Source organism: Ursus americanus, chromosome 1 (genome assembly GCF_024610735.1).
Source record: "Ursus americanus isolate L20-20 chromosome 1, mUrsAme1.1.p, whole genome shotgun sequence".
Lineage (NCBI taxonomy): Eukaryota > Metazoa > Chordata > Mammalia > Carnivora > Ursidae > Ursus > Ursus americanus.
This window is the reverse complement of record NC_142127.1, coordinates 56,227,529-56,252,857: the sequence shown is the minus strand read 5'-3', so window position 1 is coordinate 56,252,857 and position 25,329 is coordinate 56,227,529. Positions and strand designations below refer to the sequence as shown.

Below are 25,329 nucleotides of genomic sequence, written 5' to 3'. Positions count from 1 at the left end.
GAGCCTCCAAAAAAGAACACAGATTTGATGTTTCTCTTTTTGGCTAGGTTTGGAAGGAAGGAAGGAAGGAAGGAAGGAAGGAAGGAAGGAAGGAAGGAAGGAAGGAAGGAAGGAAGGAAAAGGTATAAATACCTCCCCTTATAGGTGGAACAATTAAGACCCAAAAAGAATGACTAAGAGTTTTGTTTTTCATTTGTGTCATGGGTTGGGTTATGGGGTGGTGTGCTGGCCTTCTGTCTGTGCCCCAGAATTGCTCTGGGAGTAGGGTCACCTTTGACTTGAGTTTCGTTTGATGTCAGTGGTTTTCTTTGTATTTACTAATAGGGATGTGGAGAAATGTACACAGGTGAGCATGTGACCACCAGCTTCCTTGTCTCCACTCAAAAAAGTTCTGTTGATAATGGAGAAAGAAATTAAATATCTGAGTCATGCTTAGACTCTGGGTAGTAAAGCCACAAAGTCTGGATGGCAAATTCACAAGTGTGACGTATCCATGTTCTCAGTGTTTAGTAATGGTGCTATCATCTGCATAACTGAGCTCTGAAACTGAGCATTTTTTATTTGGGGGAGAGTTTATTATTTTATAATTACCCTATTTACATTTTAATGTAAGAATTAAGAAGATGCTCATCCTTATTTTCTTTAATAACATTTCTAAATCAGCCTGAGACTGAATTGGCTTCACTCTTCAGTGTAGAAAATATGTTTATTGAAAAATCTGGAAGGCAGATTTGCACAGTAAACAGACTGCATTCCGCACTTCTCCATTACCCATGTAAAATGTACCAGGGCTGGCTTCATGCATTAAAATTCAATGTCACCTAGTTTAAGTGTCCCGTAGCCCCCTTTGTCCAGCTTTTATCGTCTCAGTAGAACTCCACTGTTGGAAAGCAAAAGGCTACAGCTTTATTTACACGATATACTGTTATGCAAATGAGCAAGCATTAGTCACAAACATTTCCCAAATGAACCTTTACAAATTAACACCATTAACTTTGCCAGGGGCAGGCACTGAAGTCCAGGAATAATATGTCTTTCCAACTGAGTCCCAGACATGTGCACAAATTCGTGTAGCACCCAAATCCCTCGTTTCTTCTCGGCCACCTTTTTTTTTTTTCCTAACATGGCTTAAGCTCAGCACACTGAGTGAGGTTGTCCTAAACCTGAATGCCCCTTTCTTCTCCAACAAATGAGTGCACTGCGGCTATAGTGGGGTCATAAACCGATGAGCCTCAATCTGAGCCTTTACCCTTTAGCTGGGAAATGCATTTCTAGAGGTGAGCCTGGCCAGGGAAGTAGGTCTACATCCTGTTCTATACTTCGTTTTAAAAAAAGACTCTCAAAATTATTGGGCTTTCAGTTTTCACACTAAAAGACCAGAAACAAGAGTGCACCTAGACTTTTAAAATATTTTTTGAGGCTAATGTTTTTCTTTTTGGCTGGGTTGAAAGTTGGCAGATACCAAATATTTTCTGATTTGCATATTAATTTCAATTCTTTGGATGATAGTAGCAGAAGGATAAAGGAAACTGATCCTTAAACAGATCTTATACAAAATCAGGGCAACTTGATTTAAAAATAGAGATGATCTCCTTTTATTATTATTATCTCAGAACACGGTTAATCATAAATACCCTTAATATACTACTGGGTCCTTTATGCTTCGTCGGCAAATCGAAACGAGAGCATAATGATCTTTTTAATCAAGTTTTATGTACTCTAATTTAGGAATTGACCCTGAAATTTTGATATTCAGCATTAATACCACAATTGATTAAGCATGAGATGCGGTGTCCCTAGTTACTGACCCCGCAGGCTTTCATTACTCATTTGGTGCGACCTCATTTGATGTTTCGAGTGTACAGTATTACCTTTGAAGAGCACTATAAACTTTGAATCACTTACAGTTCGCATTTCTTTATTTTATCTTACCTTGTGGTTTCTCTAGGTTTTTAATTCTATTGTGTTGTTCTTTGTCTTTGTTTCAGTTTTTGGACTTTGGTTATCCAAATAGCTTTAGCTCTCATTTTAGCCCACTGTTTTTTTTGCTATGTTCTATTTCCTCATGTCTCAAGGTCTAAACAGATGACCTCATGCCATCTCATTGATTTCAGTTGGACTACGTACAAATGGACAGGAAATTAAGGGTTTGCTTAGAAGTTAAAATGTCAGGTTGACCGACCATTTGTGTGAACATTCGGGTGGGTGACCTGAGTCTCCTATTCTTGACTGTAAATCTGTCTGAAATTTCAGGACATGCAGTCATTCAGGAATCCCCTCAATTCCCCTAGGACTGCACTTGCTCTGTGACTGGTACACCGGCTGGGCCTTCCCTCTGCCGTCCGCATCCTTGTCTTCTTAGCAATTTTCCTTTGGATGAGGTTATTTAAGCAAGCCTTCCTGGTTCTTTCTACCTCTCTCTCTTTTTTTTAATCTTATGCCCACTTCCTGATTTCTTCAGCAGTTCACAGAGTGCGATACAAATTCTCTGTCTTGCATAAACAAACTGCCCCCATCCACCATCTGCCACTTAAGAGGCTTTAGCACTGCCGGTTCTGCTAGAAGCCCCGGCGTCCTCTGTCATCCAGCAGAGATTTCAGCAGTCATGAGGTTAGGGAGAAAGCCACACCTCAGGGCCCACGTAAATGCCCTTTCCACGTGCTCTTGGCTGACCCTCCATCCCCTTTGGCCACCAGGCCTAACTCCACCTCTCCACCAGCTGCCTTGGGCTAGCAAGTCCCTGCGGCAGCTGCCCTTCTGTCCCTGGGAAAGGCTGAGCGGCTGGCAGACAGAAACCCAGTGACGCTGCGTTCAGAGATGTCCCTTGCAGCGAAAGCGAAAGCGGCACTCAGCTGCCAGGGCAGCTACTATCTTTTTTGGAAGGATCAAGCTTTTTAGGAGTCACCATATCACCTTCTTACAGGGGATTTCACATTTTGCTATTGGCTGCCTAGTGCTTGCTTTTAACTTCAGAAATTCTGTCCACGAGTTATCAGTGTTTCCCTTTGCCCATCAAAACATGTTCTTTTCTACTAAACGACTGCCTTCCTTCTTCCTTTGTTCTCTATCTTCTTTTGCCCCACCACTCTTCAACCTCTTCTCTTCCTCCCCTTCTTCCTCTGTCTCGGGCACAGAAGCACAACAAATACACTGTTTTTCCTATTGCCCTGGGACATCCATAGTGTCCTCATGAAGCTTGAGGTTTATAACTGGATTCATTGCTTTAAATTCAGAGGTATTTCACTTGAAAAATTCTCTAGAAGGTCAAAATAGAAAACAAAACAAAACAAACACATTGAGCATATTATTTGAAAGTCTAACCAGCATACTATATTAAAAAAATCAGTTAGTCCTATATTTCCTGTATTCTCAGACATTGAATTTGGTAGTGCATTACCCCAACTGATATCTCAAGGAAAGCTTCGAACATTCTTGTTTCAGTATTTGACCCTCCCTACATCACCGTGGTCCCATACATCCAACAACTATCTACCTGTATTGATTCTACAGATCGACTGTTAACCGTTCCCCCCTCCTACGCACATAGACAACCATTGCCTGCCACCCATACACATCTGCTCTATTTCTCTTAAAGCCCTCTAGATAGGGACGCCTGGGCTGCTCAGTTGGTTAAGTGGCTGCTTTCGGCTCAAGTCATGATCCCAGGGTCTTGGGATGGAATCCCGCATCAGACTTCTTGCTCAACATGGAGACTGTTTCTCCCTCTGCCTGCTGCTCCCCCTGCTTGTGCTCTCTCTCTTTCTCTGACAAATAAATAAACAAAATCTTAAAAAAAAAAAAAGCCCTCCAGATAGCAGCTTTCTCAGTCTATTCATTTATTCTATGTTTATATTTATAAATCATATATAAATTGTGTAAATACAATTATGTATAATTATATATATATAATATATATATTTGTTGGGTTTTTGTTTTAAAGAATTGATGCTGATAAAACATGAGGAGCAGAGTTTTAAAAGTACTGGTGCGTCAGTGGCTGGTTTTGCCTGTGTTAATAGTGGCCTCCCATTCAGAAATGAAATGAGCCATGGGAGTTGGTCTTCACTGAGAAGTGAGTTTATGATGAAGGGATTTGGAGAAAACCATACTTTAACTGAATTCTGCAGCTGATGAGTAAATAAAGAGATGCCAAAGTGATGATAAGCTCATTGCTGGGTTGGGACCCGAAAAGCTAGTTGCAAAGTTTACAACTATCTGCTATTAAGCAGTACAAATTATTACATAAATGAATAATTCTGTAAGTTTGAAAAACCAACTGATTCTGTCAAGAAAAAGTCACTGAAGATAGAAGGAATCAATAGCATCAAATGGAAATATAGAAAATGATAGCCTGCTTTTGTCAAACATTTTACATTTTTTCCCATAAATAAGACTATTTATATTGATTCTTAGGTGTGGAGGGTAGCGAAGCAGATAGGAGGTAATTAAAAGCATAAATCTCAGGAGCTTGGGAAGGTAATTCTCTGCTTTGCAGACAGAGCTGACAAAATGATGAACATTTTTTGCTTCAACTTGAGAGAAATATAGCATGGTTCTAGGGAAAGGGAACATGCCAAGCTCAAAGTTGTCTTCAATAACTCTGTTTAACAAAGCTCTTAACAAAGTGTAGTCAGCTTTTTTGAAGCATATAGTAGTTACTTATTAAATTAAAGAAAAAAAAGACTTGCCTCCAATGTAGGCAGATGATACTACAAAAATGTCACAGTCTTTCTCAGCACTCCCTTATTTTCTTTTATTTTTTTTAAAGATTTTATTTATTTATTTGACAGAGAGAGACAGCCAGCGAGAGAGGGAACACAAGCAGGGGGAGCGGGAGAGGAAGAAGCAGGCTCATAGTGGAGGAGCCTGATGTGGGGCTCGATCCCATAACGCTGGGATCACGCCCTGAGCCGAAGGCAGACGCTTAACAACTGCACCACCCAGGCGCCCCGCACTCCCTTATTTTAAATGTGTATTTGGATAATTTTAAATTAATCACCGAAGGAAAGACTAAGGTAAAAGTGAAGTTTTTTTAAAAGGTGAGCATTAGGGGCACCTGGGTGGCTCAGTCGGTTAAGTGTCCAACTCTTAATTTCGGCTCAGGTCATGATCTCAGGGTCCTAGGATCAAGCCACATGTTGGAAGAGTTTACTTGTCCCTCCCCCACTCCCTTGCTTGGGCACGCGCTCTCTGTCTATCTCTCAAATAAATAAATAAATAATAATAAAAAAAAAGATGAACATTATGACTTAAAAAGACTCATCAGATCCTATATTTAACTAATGAGGAAATTATGCAACACAAATAATTCATTATTTTTCTGACTTTTTTTAAAACACATAGATGCCTCACATGACGTGCTACTTCAGGTATTCATATGTGTTCAATAATATTCAAAGTTAGGATGATCAGCCAATATGATGCTACGAAGATTAATAGCAAGTATGAATGTTGCAAGGAAAGTACCAAACCTGCCCCCATATCAGAATACATTCTCAACAGAAACCATTTGGTATCTACAATTCACTATCAAGACTACAAGCTTTGGTACATTTCCATTAAGTACAGGTTTGCTGAGCAAAATTTTTTAAAGAACTTTATACATTTTAAAGATTTTATTTATTTATTTGGGGGGGCAGAGAGAGAGTACCCGAGCATGGGGCAGGGGGACAGAGGGAGAGAAACCCAAGCAGACCCTGCACTGAGCACAGAGCCTGACAAGGGGCTTGATTCCAGGACCTGAGTTCTTGACCTGAGCCAAAACCAAGAGTTGGACACTCAAGCAACTCAACCTCCCAGACTCCCCTGCTGAGCAAATATTAAAACACCTTTAAAAACCACCGTGGGACTTCTTTTCTCCTGTGTGAAATCCCTGTGTTAGTAACTCTTGTAGGCAAAAATAAAAGAGTCCTAAAGGCACTTTCAAGTCATTTTGTTGGTGATTCTTGTCCTCTAAGAGTTATCTTGCCATTTGGGGGTTGAGGAAGATTGTTGAAGCCTTGTGAATTTTCCTTCTTTGCTTGGTATGGATTTCTTTAGTTAAGATTGGTTGTGGAATCCTTAACAGTAAGATAACGTTTCACTCCATTTTTGTGGTTTGGTATTCTTCAGTTAAAAATTTATTTAACATATAATTAGAAATCGGGTAGAATTTTGAGGCTAAACACCTATAGGTTTCCTAAATAACTAGCTGCTGGTTTCAAGTTTATATTCAGGCTTTATGTAGGACATGTTTGGTTTCCCATAGCTTGTCTTATATTCTGTATGCCTGCATGAGCCACTGGCTATAATTTTCACAACCTTTACAACATGAAAAAAGTATCATTTTTGTAAGACAAAAACAAAACAAAAAAAATGCTCAATGCAACAAAAAGTAAATTTGTCTCCTCCTTTGCTTTCAAGCAAGTGGCTGATTTAATACAGTTCAGAACATCCTGCAAAAGAGGTAACTTTTTCCCTCTCATGCAGAAATTTGAATAAAATGTGACATAATTTGCTCTAGAGGCCAGAGAACTTTAGATATGGTAGGTCAGCATAAAGATCAGTTTTGGGGGGGAAACCTGAATTTTATGATACATGGCTCAGATTGAGAGCAGGGGAGATAATAGCATATGGGGAAGCATTGCTTTAGTCAATTTCTAAAATTTCAAGATAGGGATCTTTGTTGGAAAAAAGAGTGTTGCCGGTTAATGTGACTTCTTCAAGGAGGGTAAAGCAGTGAACTTAGCCAGAGACAGAAGAGTGTCAAATAGCTCCTGCCCAGAAAGGAGGATTCGAGAAATAGAAGACAGTTTCCCCATCTTCATGGACCCAATCATCTTGCTAGGGAAAAAAACAAATACACTTAGAAATAGCACTAAACTGTATAATGTTAACTGTAGGGTAATATAAATCTAGAAAAGGAGTCAGCCTGTGGGCTGGAATAACCACAGTCAGAAAGCTAGCATTTGATGGATGCCTGTTTTTCTGCCAGGCTCTAGAGTAGATACTCTCCACGTATGTTATCTCTGTCTTTGCACGGAGGTTCATGGATGAGATGAAACTATGGAAAGCTTGAGAGAGGGGCGCCTGGGTGGCTCAGTTGGTTAAGCTTCTAACTTCGGCTCAGGTCATGATCCCAGGGTCCTGGGATTGAGCCCCACATTGGGCTCCCAGCTCAGTGGAGAGCCTGCTTCTCTCTCTCCCCCTGCTGTTCCCCTTCCTTGTGTTCTCCTCTCGCTCTCTCTCAAATAAATAAATAAAATCTTAAAAAAAAAAAAAAAAGCTTGAGAAATGGTCAGGATGAGGGAGAGAGAATTGAAGAATTATAAAATACTAAAGCTAAAACAGATGGGGCTTCTTAAGGATGCGGTCTATGTATAGGCCACAGGGGGTCCATGAACCCTCTAAAATTATGCAAAATTTTGCCTATCTGAATACCTGAAACCACAATTATTTAAGATGATGATTAAAGTGATGGAATCTTTCATTGTCACAGAGTAAATGTTCCCCAGCTTCCTTTGGCAAAATGTTCCAGGATTTAATGATTTTTAGAGACTAGCATTTCATCTTACCTAAATCTTGAAAGAAAGAAGGAAGAATAGGAAGGAAGGAAAAAAGAGGGAAAGGAAAAGGAACAGAAAAGAAAGGAACTGAATGGGAAGGGAAAAGGGAAGGGGAAGGGGGAGGGGAAGGGGGAGGGGGGGCGGGGAGAGGTGAGGCGAGGTGAAGAGAAAGGAAACCTTGGTCATTTTTTTTCTGTCTTCAGTTCTGTCTTCTAGGGCACATGGAAAGCAAATGTTGTATTCACTACTCAGAGAACAATTCTGATGAATAAGAACTCCCAAGAATAAGTCACTCTGTGAAGGGTATGACTTTTGGGAGCAGAGAATATGATTTGACTCTTACTAATTTGTATTTCCTTCAGATAGAAGTGTATTTTAGCTCTTATAAATAAACTGTATTACTTTATCCATGGTACACCTAACACATCTGATACCAGAGCAGATAATTTTAACATCCCCTCTATAGAACAGTCACTTTCAGAAGAAATTATGAATTTACATGAATAGTAATAAAAGCCAGGGGTGTCTGGGTGGCTCAGTTGGTTAAGCACCTGCCTTTGGCTCAGGTCATGATCCCGGGGCCCTGGGAAGGAGTCCCGCATCCGGCTCCCTACTCAGCGGGGAGCCTGCTTCTCTCTTTCCCTTTGCCTCTCCCCCCTGCTCATACTCTCTCTCTCCCTTGCTCTCTATCTCCCTCAAATAAATAAACAAAATCTTTACAAATAATAATAATAAAATTTTAAAAATAAATAAAAGCCAGAAAAAAACTCAGAGACTTTTTAAAAGTTTTAATATATTACTAGACCACTTCATATTACAGTACAAAAAAGGAAGAAAGGAAAGGACTGATTCTTTTAACTTGTATTAATATATTTTTAAATGTATCCTTAAACCTACATATTACTCTGTCATAGTAATGAATAATATTATAGTAACAAATAAGTGAATTATAATAAAATCAAAATTACACAAAAGATGCAATTTACATATGTAGTAAATTGTACCACTGATACTTTATGTTCTTCTTCATGGCTTAGTTTTAAAGCACATAACTTTAAAAGAAGCATAAATTTCAATTTTAAAGATATTAGCCAATAAAATCAGTAAAATATGTCAGGTATAAGCTAAAATTCATATTTACCACACAAGAATAATACACCTCACAGTAGGTACTGTCTCACTCCTAAATTTTAAACAAAAATAAAAATTCTAAGCAGTCATGTAAAACGAGAGAATTGAAGTATGTCAAGTTCTGTTTCTTTGTCTTTACAATCACTGTGCTAGCATTGTTTATTTCAGTTCAACTATTGAAATGCCAGGATACAAGCTACACAGGGTTTACAAACTTGAACTACATGTAAAATGAACTTAAATGATTTTTGACGATTAGGAACTTACTTTCAAAATAATAGGTTAGCAGAGTCATTGTGCTTTGGAAGTTCAATTATTTAACTGCAAGTTCTCTACATTAACGTCCATGTAGTTAATTAAAAGAGAAGTGACAAAAATGTGCTGATTTTGTCTGCATATATATTATTAAAATTCAACCGTAGCACAGCAATTTTATTTCGAATGTAGATGAACAAATTTTATTTTCAGGAAGATTATTTTATAACAGTACGTATTGATACTTAGTCAGAAGGAGGAGGTCTTCATTTGATTATGGCCACTCTTGATACCTACATCTTCACTGTATTAGTCACTTAGTCTGGAAGTTTTATTATTACTTTTAAATTATTTACAGACAGGACAACCCCTTATTTCCTGGACCTGAGGTAGACAGCCTCACTTTCAGTATACCACTGACATTTGTTATTCAATTTATAGGAAATTCTATGCATGTTACATCCAACATGCAAAATGTGTAGTGCTGACTCACAATCAGCAAAGTTCTCTTTATCTTTGATCCTGCCCACTGAGTGTCCTCTGAAATGTAGCTTTCACTATCTCTGACCTGTGAGCTTGAGGTGAATACCTGGTTTTTGCTCTGAAAGAAATATCACTCTCTATTATTTGAGAGACACCTATGGAATCCTTTTATGCGATGATTTATTCATTTATGTCATGATTTTTTATTGGCTTTTCTTATATCATTCATGAGGAATGGAAAAGAGTAGATTCACTAATTGGGCTAGTTGTTATAGCTTTGTAATTTAAATTGTTTAAGGCAACAAAATGCCCTATATGCACTTTAAAAATACCAACAATGTCTTTTTATGATTTAATTTATACATTTACACAGATGGTCATAGAAGGGGGTATTCATTAACATCTGTAAATGCTGAGAAAATGATGAATATCTATATTTTAAAATGCCAGAGTAAAATTACTGAGTGTGCAGATGTAGATAAAAAACACAAAAATTTGAATATTTGAAAGACATTCTCTTCAAGCTAGTTTTCTAAAGATCTAAACATTGAGTAATTGTATTTTGCATAAATTTCCATTTTTATAGATGCAATAAATTCTTATGAATTTGGACTACATTAATAAGGAATTTGTGATAATTCAGGTATAAGCTGAATTATACTTTTGTTTGGTCCAAATTTGTTCTTCAAAGATAATGCAAATGAGTGTTGCAAAGGAGATTGAAGCGTAGAGATTTAGAATACCAATGGAACCAATTTTTTCGGGTTTACTTAAGCACTTTAAGGGCACTCATTAAAATATAAGCAATCATATCATTTAAAATAATTCTTATGTATTTTAACACATTACCTAAAACTCTCTGGTAGCTCATAGTTACCAATTAACAGCACTTCTTCAAAAATGTTCTACTTTTTCAACTTTTTTTTTTACGATTTCATTATGCCCTTCACCCAAAGTAGTCTACATTACTGAGTTTTTTTCTGAATTATAACCATTCCGTAATATCTAATACTGTTCTCTTTTTTTAAACAAATGACTTGATTAACATTTCTCTGAAATTCTTCTTTTTGGAGGGGAGAGAGAGTGAGATTGGCAGGCAGGGGGTGGGGGAGTGTGGAGGGACAGGAGAGAATCCCAAGCAGACTCCACGCTGAGCATGGAGCCCAAGGCTCGACTTGGTATCACAACCCAGAGATCATGACCTGAGCTGAAATCAAGAGTCAGACGCCTAAGTGACTCAGCCTCCCAGGCGCCCCTCTCTGAAAATCTTTTGACTCAAATGTTTTAACTTAGATAATAATCTACATTTTATGTTTCGGGCCAAGAGACTTTGCTTTGAGAGATGTTTATTCAATTTAGCTATCTGCACTGATCAAGTTAACAGAATCACTGATTCTGTGTTATGACCTAGGGTTATGTTGATAGGCAAGTGAGGAAACCACTGCATTTAAGCATTATTTTACCAATAACTGAGTGACTGGTCTGTTATGAATTTGCGCATTCCACATTAGAATGATCAAGCAGTCAGACCCCCAAAACCAAACCAGCTGGTGACCCCTTCTTCATTCCACTGGTTTGAATCATAAGTGGAAGCTGGTCCATGATCTGGAGGAAGTACGAGGTACTCATTTGATTTATAGCTCCTTTTTACACCAAAATCTTCACTCTGTCACCGAGAATTCTTAAAATTCAGGTTTCTAACCAGTCATGCACATTTGTCATCTAGTTCTTACCATGTGCCCCTTTGCTCATCAGGCTGCAGCCACAGTAGCTTCTCTTTATTTCCATAAACCTTCCAAGCTGCTTCTGCCTCTCCCACTCTCGTCCGGTCCATACTCCTCCTTCAGGCATCACCCAAATGTCTCCTCCTCAGAGAAGCTTTTCTAGACTCCCTCATCTAAACTAGCCCCATTCCCAGGAATAATTATATAACACCCACTAATTTTTCTTTATGAAATGTATCACAGTTGGTAAAGAGATCTTTATTTATGTGACTGTTTAATATCTGTTTCTAGCACAAACGCGCGCGCGTACACACACACACACATATTGTTGGCTCCATAAGGACAGGGAGTGAGTGTGTTTCATGTATTGATGTCTCCCTGGTGCCTAGCAGGGAGTGTGTGTATGTATTTCTTGAATTAATAAATGGTCCTAAAGGAGATTTTTTTTTTTTGATCTTTAACTTATGACAACCAAGGATTGGTTGAGAATTACTGAATCCATTCTCTACAATGAAAACTGTACCTTACATGACCTTAAAGGGCACATCCCCAGAACTATTTTTGCCTCTAGATTATCTTAAGGAAATGAAGGTCATCTTCTACCAGAGTGACTAAGGGAGAAAGTCTATTCTGTTTTGGATTTTCTCCTGCGAAGGGTTTGGGGTTTGCTTCAATGATGTACTGGTTAAGGGTCTAATCCTTTAATCCTGAGTTTGAATCCAGGGTCCTTCATTCCTGGCCATGTAATATTGGACAGTTACTTAATTTTTCAGTCTCTTGGGCTCATACTACTTGCTTCACATGCTTTTATGAAGATTAAATGTGATGCTACCCATAAAGTACTTAGCACAGTGTCTGGTACACAGCAAACAATAAATGTTAACTATTTGTCACTATTTTTATTGTTGAATTCAGAGTAATTTTTGTAACCTGATGTGGCGTTCGCAGTCTCAGGCTGTTGTGTTCCATGGCTCCGAATTCCTCAGTTCTTTGACGTGATGGGTGAGGCACTATGATTTCCTTGGGGCAGTAGCTATAAATAGATCCTTTATTTCACACAAACATGGCCACCACCTTTCTGAGCAACATTACCAGATACTCTTCCAGGACACAAACACCTCATATTACATGATTTTCCAGTTATTTTATGAAGTTCTTTTGAAATTATAGAGAAGTAGCTGTGTGTATGTATTATTTTTCCTTTGTTCCTTTAATTATCTCCCCTTTTTACTTCCCCTGATTTCTGTGTTTTATTACTTTCTTGTATATCTAGCTTTTCTGGTGGCTTTTCTGTGCCTGGTACTGACTTCTCTTCCTCATCTTACCTATTAAATAGAGCTGTTTCTCAAGTTCTTCCCTCAGATAGGTTTTCCCCTCTCTATACTTCATTCCTTAGGACTCCTCCATCCGCAGAGAATTGCATCAGTCATTTTAACATGTGGTTCCCAAGTGGATGTCTCTGGCCCCAGCCTCTCTGCTCAGCTACCATTTGCATTTCCAGTTCTTTGTTGGACCGCCGCGTTGCACCCATTAGCAGCCTGAACAGAAGATGCCCAAACTGAGTTTTCGTTTTCCTCTGCACATTTCCTCATCCCACCGTAACCACTTTTTTTTGTTCTTGTTCATCATTTCACCATTTTCCCAGTCATTTGGGCCGGAAACTTTTAGAGTAAACTCTAATTACTTTTCTTCTTCAACTCTTACTTTAATTCTTTGCCAAATAATAAAGTTTCTTTCTCTATTCATTCATTCGTTCATCTGTCCATGTAAACAGTATCTATGAAATGCCTAGAATGTCTCAGGCAGTGTGCTAAGTACAAGAGATACAATGAAGAGCAAAAATCTTATAAGTACAAGCCTAATGAACGCTATTGTCTGGTGGGGAAAGACATGCATTAATCAAATTATAAAAAATAATTTATTTTTAGTTGTGACATGTGCTATGAAGAAAGGAATTAAAAGAGTTAGATTGTGGCCTGGTCTGGGGCATCATGGAAGGCTTCCTGAGGAAGAAGTGTTTGGGCTGGTTCTTGTATACTTGTATACTTTCTTGTATATCTAACTTTTCTGGTGGCTTTTCTGTGCCTGGTACTGACTTCTCTTCCTCATCTTACCTATTAAATAGAGCTGTTTCTGTAGGATAAATAGGAATAATTAGGAAAAGAGAAAGGGGATAGTGTTTTAGGCATGTGCAAAAGGATGGTACCATAATTATATTCCAGCCATACTCTATTTCAGTTCCTCAGAGAATGACAGAGAGCTGCTACCAAATGAAACTAGAGGTAGGTAAGAAATAGGCCATGTAGGTCATGCATATGATTATTTTAGATTTTAAACCACGAATAGTGAAAGGTATTGAGGATCTTAAGCAGAGGAATGACATGCTCTGATTTGCATTTTGAAAATATCACTCTGGCTGCCTGCCATGTGGAGAACAGATTGCAAGAGAGCAAGAGGGACCTTTGAGTGAATCACTTGTCTGGTATCACAGGAGTTTGGTTTTGAACTTATGTTTAAAGTGCTTTGAGTTATCCAAGTGAATAGTCTAGGTCTGGAACTCAGAAGAGAGATGTAGACCGGGGAAGTAGAGACCAGGAAATTATTGGTGTAGAGGTGGTTAGAGAATAAGACTGATCTCTTGACTGGAAGGTTTTGTGTGAGAAGACAAGAAGGCCTACAACTGAACTTTGGAATATATCAACATTCAGTACTAGGCAGGGAAGGACCAGCCTGTGAATGCTTCTGAAAGGAAGGTGGGGGATGCCGACCTAGGAAAGAGTCTGGGAAGAACGCCTTCCAAAGAAGAGACAAGAGGGCAGCAGGGTCAGGTGCACCCTATTGCTCAAGCAAGATGAGGAATGGAATATGTTCTTGGTTTTAGCATGTAGGGCACCAGTGTCTTGGTGATATCTGTTTCAGGGAATTAAGATGGACGAGATTCAAGGAGAGAAAATGAAGATGTGCATACAATTTAACAAATTAGTCCGCGAGAGGGAGCAAAGTGATAGAGTGACAAGTTAGGGGTGAATGTGGGTTGAAAGGTGATTCATTTGGGGTTGGGGAGATTAGAGCTTGTTTAGACCTTGATCATAAGGATTTATTTGGGAGAGGAGGATTGAATATAAATGTAAAAAAGAAAAGGGATAATAGACTTGGGGAAGGCAAAATAGCTCCTATTTCTATAAAAAGCTCTGGCTTTTGGTGTACAGTGACCCTGAAATGTGAAATCTTTAAATTTAAGAATACTATTACTCTCTGTCTGGCTATAGTAAGAACTTTCTAGGTCTTATTCTCCTGTCTTTTCTTTCCTTCTAGTAGGTCTTTGCTGCTATCAGATTTGATTTTGAGCCCTTTTTATCTCTTGCCTGAATGATTGAAATAGCCTCCTCTTAAACTTTGCCTCAACCCCAGTCACCTCACCATGCACACATAGCTGGTCTTCCACACAAGAACCAGAGTGACTATTTTATAAACAGAAGTCAAACAAGATTACTTGTCTGTTTAAAACACTGCAGGGATGTCCCAACTCCTCAGATTAAAGTCAAAATCCTTACAATGGCCATTTGGTGCTCACTGGACCTGAAATGCTCTTCTACCATCTATCTACCTGGTTAACTCTCTCACTTCATTTAGGTCTTTCTGCAAATGTCCCAATAGAAAGACTTATCTCAGTACCTAAAATTGCACCCCATCCCATCAGAGTCTACTTTTCTTACCTTTCCTGATTGTTTGTATAGCATGCCCTAACATATTCATAAATGTATCTCTTATCACTTGATTTAATCATTTAACTATATATATAAATTTATATTTTATTATCTATCTCCCATGCTAGAATGTTAGTTTTATTAGACCTGCCTCCCATTACACTTAGAATGATGCCTGACACCTAATAGGTTTTCAATATACATTTGTTGAATGAAAGAATGAATGGACTCTCAGCTTTAAATTCCTGCTTTTAGAAGATTTTCCCTACTCTGTCTCATTTATATTATATTCAATTCAGAAACTTTTTATTGAGTCTGTACTATACAATAGGTACTTCAGAAGACTCAAAGATGAGTAAGACAGAGTTCACGTTAATGGTTATCATACATTATATGAACAACCTATATTGTGATTATTATTGGTGAATAGAACTTTTAAACATCACACAGAATCAGAAAATAGAAGTCTACTTGGCTGATTGTATAGAAATATTTTGATATTTATGGGTAAATCAAAGTCAAAGGCATTTTTATTTTAGTTTTGCCTCTGGGAGATCAATATCACATATGTGAGAAGATTGACCAAATTAATCTGGAATGAAGATTTCTAGTTTAATCTAGTACTTTAGAGTAGAAACAACCTTAATATGACTCAGGTTGGCTAAGTGACTTCTAAATATGTACAGTTTCATTGTTTTTTCTTAGTTTTATCTGTATGTTTTGAAAGGATATCGTATTAATCTTTACATTTACATATTCATTTAATTTTGAATTATAAAATGTCTGCTTGGTTTTGAAAATTGGTTTAGGGCTTTGGGGTATGAGTTTTACAATAAACCATTCTGTAAAAGAGATTTCAAACAAGTAATGATAAAAAAAAAGTAATATATTAAACACATATAAAATATTACTAAAGCCATTCTTCAACCAATTTTCTGGTCATTGCACTTTCAAAGTTACTTTGCCACTTTTGTCTACTTTAGGGATATTATATATCAAATATAAGGAGACATAATGCAAGTTCTAATTTTAGATTTATTTTGTATCATTTATGTAAATTTCGTTAATATGGAAATGGAAGTAAATGTAATACCTTCTAGACTGATTAAAAATTAATGTGTGGAAGCCTGGGAGTCTATTTTAAAAGACCATCAGAAGACTTAAATTAGTTAGCTGGAGAGTCACAGCTTTCATGCGTAGATTTGAATTATATTGCATTACTTATCATTGAGTACGAAATATCGCTCTTATAAAGCACATAATGGCAATCCATTTCCCCACTGAAAGATAGCAGCACTCTCACACATGTTAGATACGTAGAAGGTAACTGGGAAATCACTATAAACTCTGAGATACCCTTCTTTATATTTCAAGGTAGCTGAGAATTATTAACTAAAATTTCCCAGTTTAATATAAAATGTGAAAATAATTAGGGAGAAGTAGACAATTTCCGCTTGGAATACTTCAGGGAAAATCTTAAAATAAATGACTTAAGAATATTAAGTAATTATTACCAAATCCTTAATATTTGGTAGTATATTATATAAAAATAAAAAATGGTAACCACATGTTTCATAAAAATCTAAGATTTTAAAGTTCTAACACATTAGGTCCCCATATGCATAATTCTTTGAGAAAATTAGGTATTTTCATAAATTATAAATGTTCTCATTATTTCATATTCAAGATTATGTTAGTGTACCGAACACTAATTTTCCCATTTTCAGCATAACTTAGAGAATCTGGTTTAAAAATGTATTGTGTGGAGTTCATGATTTGCTCCTCTTAGGATTTGGGAGAGAATTTACAGGCATATTTCACCAGGGTTTATTTAAACTTCATCTTGCCTCAACTGAACTCTAGAGCAAATACTAGGAGTTTACACATACGTTTATCATTAAATTGACTTAGATATTGACCCCCAACCCAGAAGACAAAGTAAATATACCTTTCAAAATTGTAATGTAATATGAAATGGAGAAGTAAGCAGTCTTATTTCCTTAGGGTAAGCATTTCAGACACTTTCTGTGGAATTCCTAACTAAATTCTGATGACATTAAAGAAATTGTGGCATTAAATAAATCTCATTTTCTTATCCATTATTTATGTTGAAAAAAAATTCTCATAAACCTCCTGCCCTTAGATTGGTGGGGGAAAAAATCTTTTTCAAAGTACAATCTCTATAATTTGCAATATTCATGAATAGAATTTAGAAATTAATATTCTGGGACAAGCTTTACCTTGAGATAGATAGATAGATAGATAGATAGATAGATAGATAGATAGATGGATGGTTGAGGTGTTTTTTAACTATGGCCTAGTTTGGGGAAAAAAGAGAATAGGAGGAGAGAGCAGAATTCAATGAAATGAAATTATTTCGTTTCATTTGAAAGGATTTGGGGCTCAGATCAGTCAAGCTCATATAACTAACTGTCTATTTAATGCCCTGTTGTACTCAATCCTAAACTAGAAACACAAGGTATAGCTGGATATTGAGGAGAAGAATCTTAGATTGCTGGGAATCATCTAAAATTAATAATCCACCTTCACCCAACTGAGATATAAAACTCTCTGGGAAAATGATGCAAAATTTTTTCACTTGGAACGCTGCAAGAGACAATTAAAAAAAAAAAAACACTTGTCCTTAAAAAAATGCTTTTTGCCGTATTCCAGATGATTTTAAACTCAAAAATACGGTGTCTTTCTAATTCATTATATAAATTCTGTCATAGTTGTTAGATCCATTTATAGCTTCTCCATGTTTCAACGTGTAAAGTAATTCCACCAATGAATCACGCACCAGAAACACTAGCATCAAGACTTTTAGCTGGCTGCATTTGAAAAATTGACTTGATAACTTGAAGCCCATTAAAGATTTTGGCATTTTAAGAAATGAGTTAATTTGCCTACATGGGAATGTTTTGATAATGTGAACAAATGTATATGTAATGCTCATGTATTCAAATAGTGGCGTTTTAAAGCAGCAACAGCCAAAGAACTCCACTTCTGTCTAATAATATTTGATAGAACGGAAATTAGGCCCAAAGAGAATTAGCAGTCTAGCATGCACATCATTTCTTCCTAGAGAGCCGCTACTTTTCTCTTTAGTAATCTAGAACTATTAGGAGTTGATGGGTTTTCTACATATGTACTGTAAAGCCATTAAACATGAGATGCGTGGCCAGAACCCTGACCTCACAGGAATCCAGAGATCACCATTCACTCGATCCCGGAGTTCTGCAATGTGGCAACTCTGGACGGGCTCTAGAAACCTGGAGTGTTTCACTTAGCTGTAAACTAGAAATTAGCAAAAACATTATGTCCTTCTATGCTAAAAACCTCGTATTGGTTTTAATTTTTGTCTAGACTTTGTTTTCAACAGATCCCAATAGATTGAGGATTGAATAAAATGAATATTAAAGCCAGTCATACGTCGTTACTGATATTGTAGGCCTTACAGTGGCAAATATCAGCAGAAAAAGTTGCCAGCCATCTCTGGATTAAGTAAGCCTTGTTCCTGGGTGCATCTTATGTCTCAAATGTTGTAACTTTGTCTCTGAGAGCATGTAATTTTGTCAATGCAGCAAGTATATGCCAAACAACCTTTTAATAGTTAGTAATAGTCTATGTTAAAGCAAAACTTCAAGTAATTATTCAGTTAATACTCAGTAATCTTTAGTTTGTTCCTTAATATGTTTAACTGTAGTATTTTTAATTGTCATGCTTTTATCTCAAACAATTACTAAAGCTTCACTATAAATAATTTAGTTGTTGTTTTAATATAGGATTATAGTTTGGAGCAGAGGACAAAATCCATGACGCAAAAGCCACATCTCACTTTACAACCATTTTCTCTATGAGACTCTACAAAAAGAACATTTGTTTTGTTAATTGTGGAACACTCTTATACATTTTCTGTTTTACAGGAGATAATAATTTTCAGGGTAGCACGATGCAGCAGCCTTTCCCTGTTCCTTGTATCTATCTGTGTTCTAACGATGCTGAGAAGCGGACATGCCTGGGGAATACTGCATAGTTCGCAGGACTTCGCTGCCCTAGCACATGCTGTTCCCTTTGCCTGAAATACCCCCCCACCCCCTCCTGCCGATTTAGAACCTGCCCCCCAGAGCAGGCCCCAGCTGCGATGTCTCTTTCTCCTGAAGTTTCCATAATCGCCTCCAATCCGAAGAGATTTACCTCTCCTATAACTTCTATCCTTCTTTGTCGCTCTTTATATCCCATTTTACAATTCCACTCTCCGCTTTGAGTTGTAGTTATTTGCATGCATGTCTTTTCCTTCCAACCACTCTTGTGAGTAGGGGTCTTTGTTTTTAATCTTTCTTGATGTCTAGCACATGGCAGGTGCTAAATAATTCTTTGTGCAATAATAATAATGTTTCCCCCTTGTTAGCCTGTTTTTATGGTGGTTCATTTGACATCTTTTTTATTTGACGTTTTAGTGTATAGAGTTTCTCTGAAAATTAACTCACCTCTGCTATTTCCCTGTAACGTTGCTTAATATCCTGAAATCTAAGGTCTCAGAAAAATAGGCACCGATAGTTTTAATGATGCACTTTCTTACGAAGGGAAGAGTTCTAATTACTTTTTAAAATGCAACAAGATGAGTTCTACTGGTAAATAAATGGTTGAGGACTTTCTCTAGTAACATTGCTCTTTCCCAGACACTTTGTAAGTTTGTGTTTGGGAGTGTTCTTTCTATACAAGGTGAACGTAGTTTAACATTGTGTTTCACGATCCTAGGCGTGTCTCTCAAGTCCGAATTAGAAATAAGGGAAAAACCAGAAATGGGAGCACAGTGAATTTTAGACATTTTTAGTGTTATGTTTTTATTTTTAAAGCAATACTTCATCCCATTCTTTATCTTTTTTGTTTGGACCAGTGGGGTCCTGTGAGATGGGAGAGGACTGGGGAAAGCAAAAGACCTTAGTAACAAACATGGAGATAAACAGAAGAGAAAACTCTAGGTTGTCATTTCCTGTCAAAGCTCTTCTTCTACCAGTAGGTGGTCTGGTTGCTCCTGGGGTGACCTGTGAGAGAAGAACCTCGATCCTGAGGAATTCTTGTGTGGAGGTCAATATGGTGGTCTAGGCAACGCTCTAATTCTGACAATTCTTGGCAACAGGTTTCTTTGCCCATTGCCATGTAGGGGCACAGCAGCACTTTTGGCGGAGAAGCATAAAGCAGGCCATTAGAACTAGACAAATATGTGTCTGCTGTTCAGTCGCCGAGGTGTAAAGTAAGTCAGTCTGGTCAACCAGTTCTCTTGGAAGTGACACAAGAGCCATTGTTGATTGGGCTTGATTTGCGTTGCCTAGTTCATGGGTTTTCTGGCTCTTGTCCTTGTTTCTTTCACTCCTCAACTAAGAAGAGGCCTAGATAATGAAGTCAGGTTAATCGTGTTACTATTTAACAGTGTCTCAGTTTCACTTGAAGATTTGCCCAGGATTTAGAAGCTGTTGACACTGCCCCAGATACAGTACTGAGGATAGCAAAGTGCTACTACCAAGAATACCACACGGGAATTGGGAAGATGCCAAATGTGAGTGAGTGGTGCCTGCCACTATCTTTATTCCACGAGTCCTTCCCAAATAACATTGAGTAGAAGCTAAGCTCCCTTGTTGCACTTCTCTCCATGCCCCAGAACTCAAGAGGAAAGTGGATCGCGGCTATGGAGAGTTCTTTCCATCTTGGCATCCAGTGAGGTGTCACTTAGCTGGATCTTTATCTCAAGTGCTAATTGATGCTGTTAACTTTCTACAGTGATGCCAGGAAATTGTAATGAGGAAATGACACTCCGCTTATCTTGTGTTAGGAGGTTTTATTTAGAGAACCATATGTTTCTTTAGCTGGAGGGCACTAAAGTAACATCGCACTGTTTAGTATACTTGGAAAGATGAGTTATTAGGTCTCCTGATATCATGTAGAAATTGATATATACCTAAAAGATGGCACTTTCTTAGCTTTTCGGGAAGGAGCAGGCCTAACGTACTATGCCAGTATATTTCCCATGAATTAAGTCAATTTTTCCTACTCATAGAAACTTCTGTTAAGACATAATCTTCACTAAATCATTAAAAGCAGTGTGGCTTCTTTGTGTGTAATTTTTTCCTCTTATTAAAATTATAATGTTAACTTAGTGCAAGTATGTAAATGTGTGGGCATAGACTTAAACAGGGGTGTCCGTGTAAGCATTTCAGATCAACAAAGTGGCTTCTATACCTACCTGTGTGACTTTCGATATGTTCTTTAATTTCCCTGTGCCTAGTTTTCTGTCTGTAAAATGCTGATTAATAATGGTACCTACCTCACAGAGTACCGTGAGGATTAAATGAGCTAATACACGTAATACATTTAGAACTGTGCTTGGCAAAGGCTCAATGATATTAGTCACTATTATTAACACTTCATGTTATCAGTTTTTAAATTTTTATTTGTATATTTTCTTAATTTGTATCCAACCATCTGTATTAGCTGGATTTAAGCATTCTTGGTTCTTAAAAAGTAAAGAACTTATGTTCCACTTTTCTCCTCCTTGGGACTTGTTATTTTTTCCAACCTAACAGAGAACAATATGAGAAATCCGTGAGCAAACCAACTAAGAGCAATTAGAAGTCAATGATGATCTACAATGATATTTATAAAAAGATATTCAGGAAATTAGGTACTGTGTGCAGTCAAGATAAGGCTATTGACCACGGATGATCAGTGTTCTATACTAAAGAAATCACGCACATATCTTTAGTTGAAATACAGAATTAAAACCTGGCTCGTTCTGTCCATTGTCACTTCTACCCATCTACTTACACTTGTGCTCACATACACACACACACACACACACACACATACATACACCCCACCTGTATTCTGCTTGCTGAGGAAAATGAATGAAAACATTAGTATTATCATCTTCAAGTACATACAGATGTATAAGGAAAACGGACATTTAAAAAAGTTACTATTTTAGAAATTCTGTAATGAAAACTCATTTTATGAAAAGTTTATCATCCATTTCACCTTTATAACTAAGCTAATATACCATATAATATATTTCTTAATTTGTTTTTTTGTTTTTGCCAAATTCATGTTTTTATTTTCAGGGTCTACTCAAAATGAAATTGAAGCAAATATACTTAGATTCTTTTGTTAATATGTGTATTCAGGCTAGATGCCCAAAATACAAAATTCCTTCTTCTTTAGGCAGAGGGAAAATTTCCAAATGCCAATAAATTGATTAAATGTTTTTTTTGTTTTGCTGTAATTTGCTTTTGTCTTTTAAAGATTGTTAGTAGTCAGTTGCCTTGATCTCCTTTCTTCCTTTTGAAGTCACAGTTCCACCTATGCTTTGCGTATAAGTGAGCGTAACATTAACTGCTTTGACTTCAGAATCACTTTTGAGATTAGAAACAAGGACTGACCTTCCCTTGTGGCTTAAATTGTCTATTCTTGAAACTGAATCTTCAAAATGATGCATGAAGCACACGTAGACGACTCTAAAATGTAGCTCCATTTCCACTCACCAGCACGTTCTCTGTCCCATCCGCTGCTGTCGGAGAGAGCAGAGCCTGGAAGAAAATAGATACAGGGCAAACAGGTTTTTAGCTGAAGGGAAACAAAATGAAATGTGTGTGGAGGACACTCACAGCAGCTTGCTGCCAGCTCAATGTCTGAGAAGTAACCGCAACGGGCAGTGGTGGGAGGGCACTGATGACAAGGCTCACCTGCATCACAGTTGTGCCCCGGCCCTGGTGTCCACTCATAATAATGTCTGGTTTTAAAGACACAGGCCCTCTGTGCTGTAGAGAAGGTTTCAATACGCAAAACCCCCTTAGGAACTGGTCTACCACTTCATCAAATGCCAAAAACGTAGTTGAGTGCTGAGTTGTAAATGTCCGTGGCGCCTATGATTGAATGTATAATCTCCTGCATGATCATCCATTGTGGTGTTTGTAAGTAGCAAAACAATGAGCCTGATTTGTTCTCCTTTGTAGAGCCAGGCCGAGGCCCACTACAAAGGAAGTAAACATGCCAAGAAGGTCAAAGCACTAGAGGCAACGAAAAATAAACCCAAAATGGTTTCTTCCAAGGACAGCGCAAAGGCTAATCCCAGCTGCTCCATCACTCCAATCACAGGCAACAGCTCTGACAAATCAGGTCAATGACACTTTTTGTTCTTTACATTCTTTGTGTTTCTCCGGGTCCCCTGCCCCAACCCCAACTCCTCCCCTCAGCTGTTGCATGTTACTCTCCATGATTTGTTTTTATAATATTAATATGTTTCCTTCACAGGAAGGGTTGTGTGTTTGCACGGAACCTAAGCATTTGATGTTACCATTCCATGTTGTTAAATATATACATTTAAGTATATATATGTGTGTGTGTGTAAATATATATATATATGTATATATGCATGAAAGTAAGCAGAGGCTACTTGGTCACAATGTGTTTAGACAAAAATCGAGAAATGGATCTAAAATACTGAGTTTATTACCTTTTCATTCATTTTATGTTTGGTTTTTACTATAGATTTTTTCAGTGAAGGAGTGCTTAAGGTTGTTTATTAATAGACATTTTTATATTTTTTTACCACAGTAAAGGGGAAGGGTGGGTCAAAAAGGTGAAGTTTTCTGAGAATGGCATTATTAAATGAATCTGGAAGGGTGTTCAGTGATAGAAGATTTTGATTTTTGAAGGTCTATGTAGAGTTCCCCTCTGTGTTACAAGTGAACTTGAGGATTTTAAGGGAGCTATTTAAAAAGTTATGAATTGACTAGCAGAAGAGCTTTACATAATTGGAAATGGGCTACTACAGGAAATGCCTCTTAAGAAGAGTCTGTATTTCATAGTCCAATGAATCAGCAGTTTTTCTGAGTAGATTCAAACTGAATGATTCAGAAAGAAGAGAAAAAATTCATTTTTCTAGCACGTATACCATGAAATTGGATGTTTAAAAGGTTTTCACAGACTCACAACTGTCCCTCAGGCCCAAGATGGATAAGTCATCTTGTTTCAGTGACTAATTGAGGAACAGTGCCTATGAAAGGAGATTAAGAGCATATATCCCTTTCTCAATGTTTGACTCTCTCTTCAGGGACCTCTCTGTTGTTGGAAGCACACAGGCGCGCATGCACAAACACACACACACACACACACACACACACATACATATACACACACACTTCTGATTCTCTTCTGCTCTTCAAATAATTGTAGAATTTTAGGAGAAGACTTAAGAATGTTTTCTTGTGGCTGCTCAGGGCCTTGGAGAAGAGCAAATCTGCTACTATCAGAAGAAGTTTCAGAAAGCCTGGTAAGACAAAAAGACTATTTAGGAGGGCACAATTATTGATTAGGTCCCAGAAATGGTGGTTCCAACAGCTCTGCAGCCTAGGAGTGAGTTAACCCAAATTTGATAATAAAAACATTTGTTCTTTGTATGATAGAATCATCAAATTATGTTATCTGATGAACAGATGATAAATACTAGATTATTACATCACACTTCTCCCCTTCTGTAGAACAAAGTCTTTTTATGTATATTATCGAATTAATCCTTCACGCAGCCCTATCAGATGTTAGGGTTTACAAAATAGCAAACGAGGCGGGGTCCACAGTGCCGGAGTTATTTACTAGAGGTTACCCAGTGTTTGGAAGAACAGGATCCATTCATCTCCTGACTTCCTGCCTGGTTTCATTTTCTACAGGATATTGTTGCTTCTATGAAACTACCCTGCCAAAAGTTTTAGTACCTGAATTATGCTCCTTAAGCACAGCAGAACTTATACGTAAGATGATAAAACAATGGAAGTTAGTGTCACTCCATTCTTTTGGCGTATTTTCTGTGTTGAGCTAATGACACAGTTGGTAGGTATTGTAAATGCTCCAGTATTGCTGTTGTGTGTGCTCAGTGCTCCCCTAGCTATGTTATTACTCAGGAATTGAGTATGTCCAGGGATAGTAGTAAAAGTATCGAGCAGGAAAAAAATATGTTAAAAATGGAAATTGAGAAGGATCAATGAAAGAAGAATCAATAAAAGTATAGAAGACAATTAGAGAAGGAAAGATGTAGAAGAAAAGGAAAGGAAGTACAAAAAAAAAAAAGTCAAAGACTAGGGGATAGGAAAGAGGAATATAGAAATAGAATATCAGGGGCCTGGGTCATAATCACAGCATTTCTTATAACTACATGGTACCCAATGAGCATGTGTTAAAGTTTAAACAATTCAAGGCATTTATTCCTACCATCAAATACTAGTGAGGTCTCAACAGAAGAGACTTTCTAAGCACTTGTGTTTGCCTAGTAAGCAATAGGAACACATCAGGGTCAAGTATAGCCGTGGTATAAAGAAGGAAAGAGAACTGAGATCTAGAATGACCCTAGGGGATGAGAGTGGGGAGAGAGGAAAACAAATCTCAACCACAGAATCTCTTCTTCAGTAGCTATGTGGTGGTCTCTAATCCCACATC

At 37.6% G+C, this 25,329-nt stretch overlaps 1 protein-coding gene across 9 annotated transcripts in view; it reads left to right on the top strand.

Annotated features, from left to right (window-relative positions):
• Positions 1-25,329, top strand: part of ZNF385B (zinc finger protein 385B) — a 296,219-nt gene that overhangs the window by 243,629 nt on the left and 27,261 nt on the right. For all 9 annotated transcript variants that reach the window (XM_045806235.2, XM_045806236.2, XM_087861857.1 and 6 more), the window contains one exon: positions 22,854-23,016. In XM_045806235.2, the coding sequence (XP_045662191.1) occupies positions 22,854-23,016 (163 nt within the window). The remainder of the gene's footprint in view (positions 1-22,853; positions 23,017-25,329) is intronic.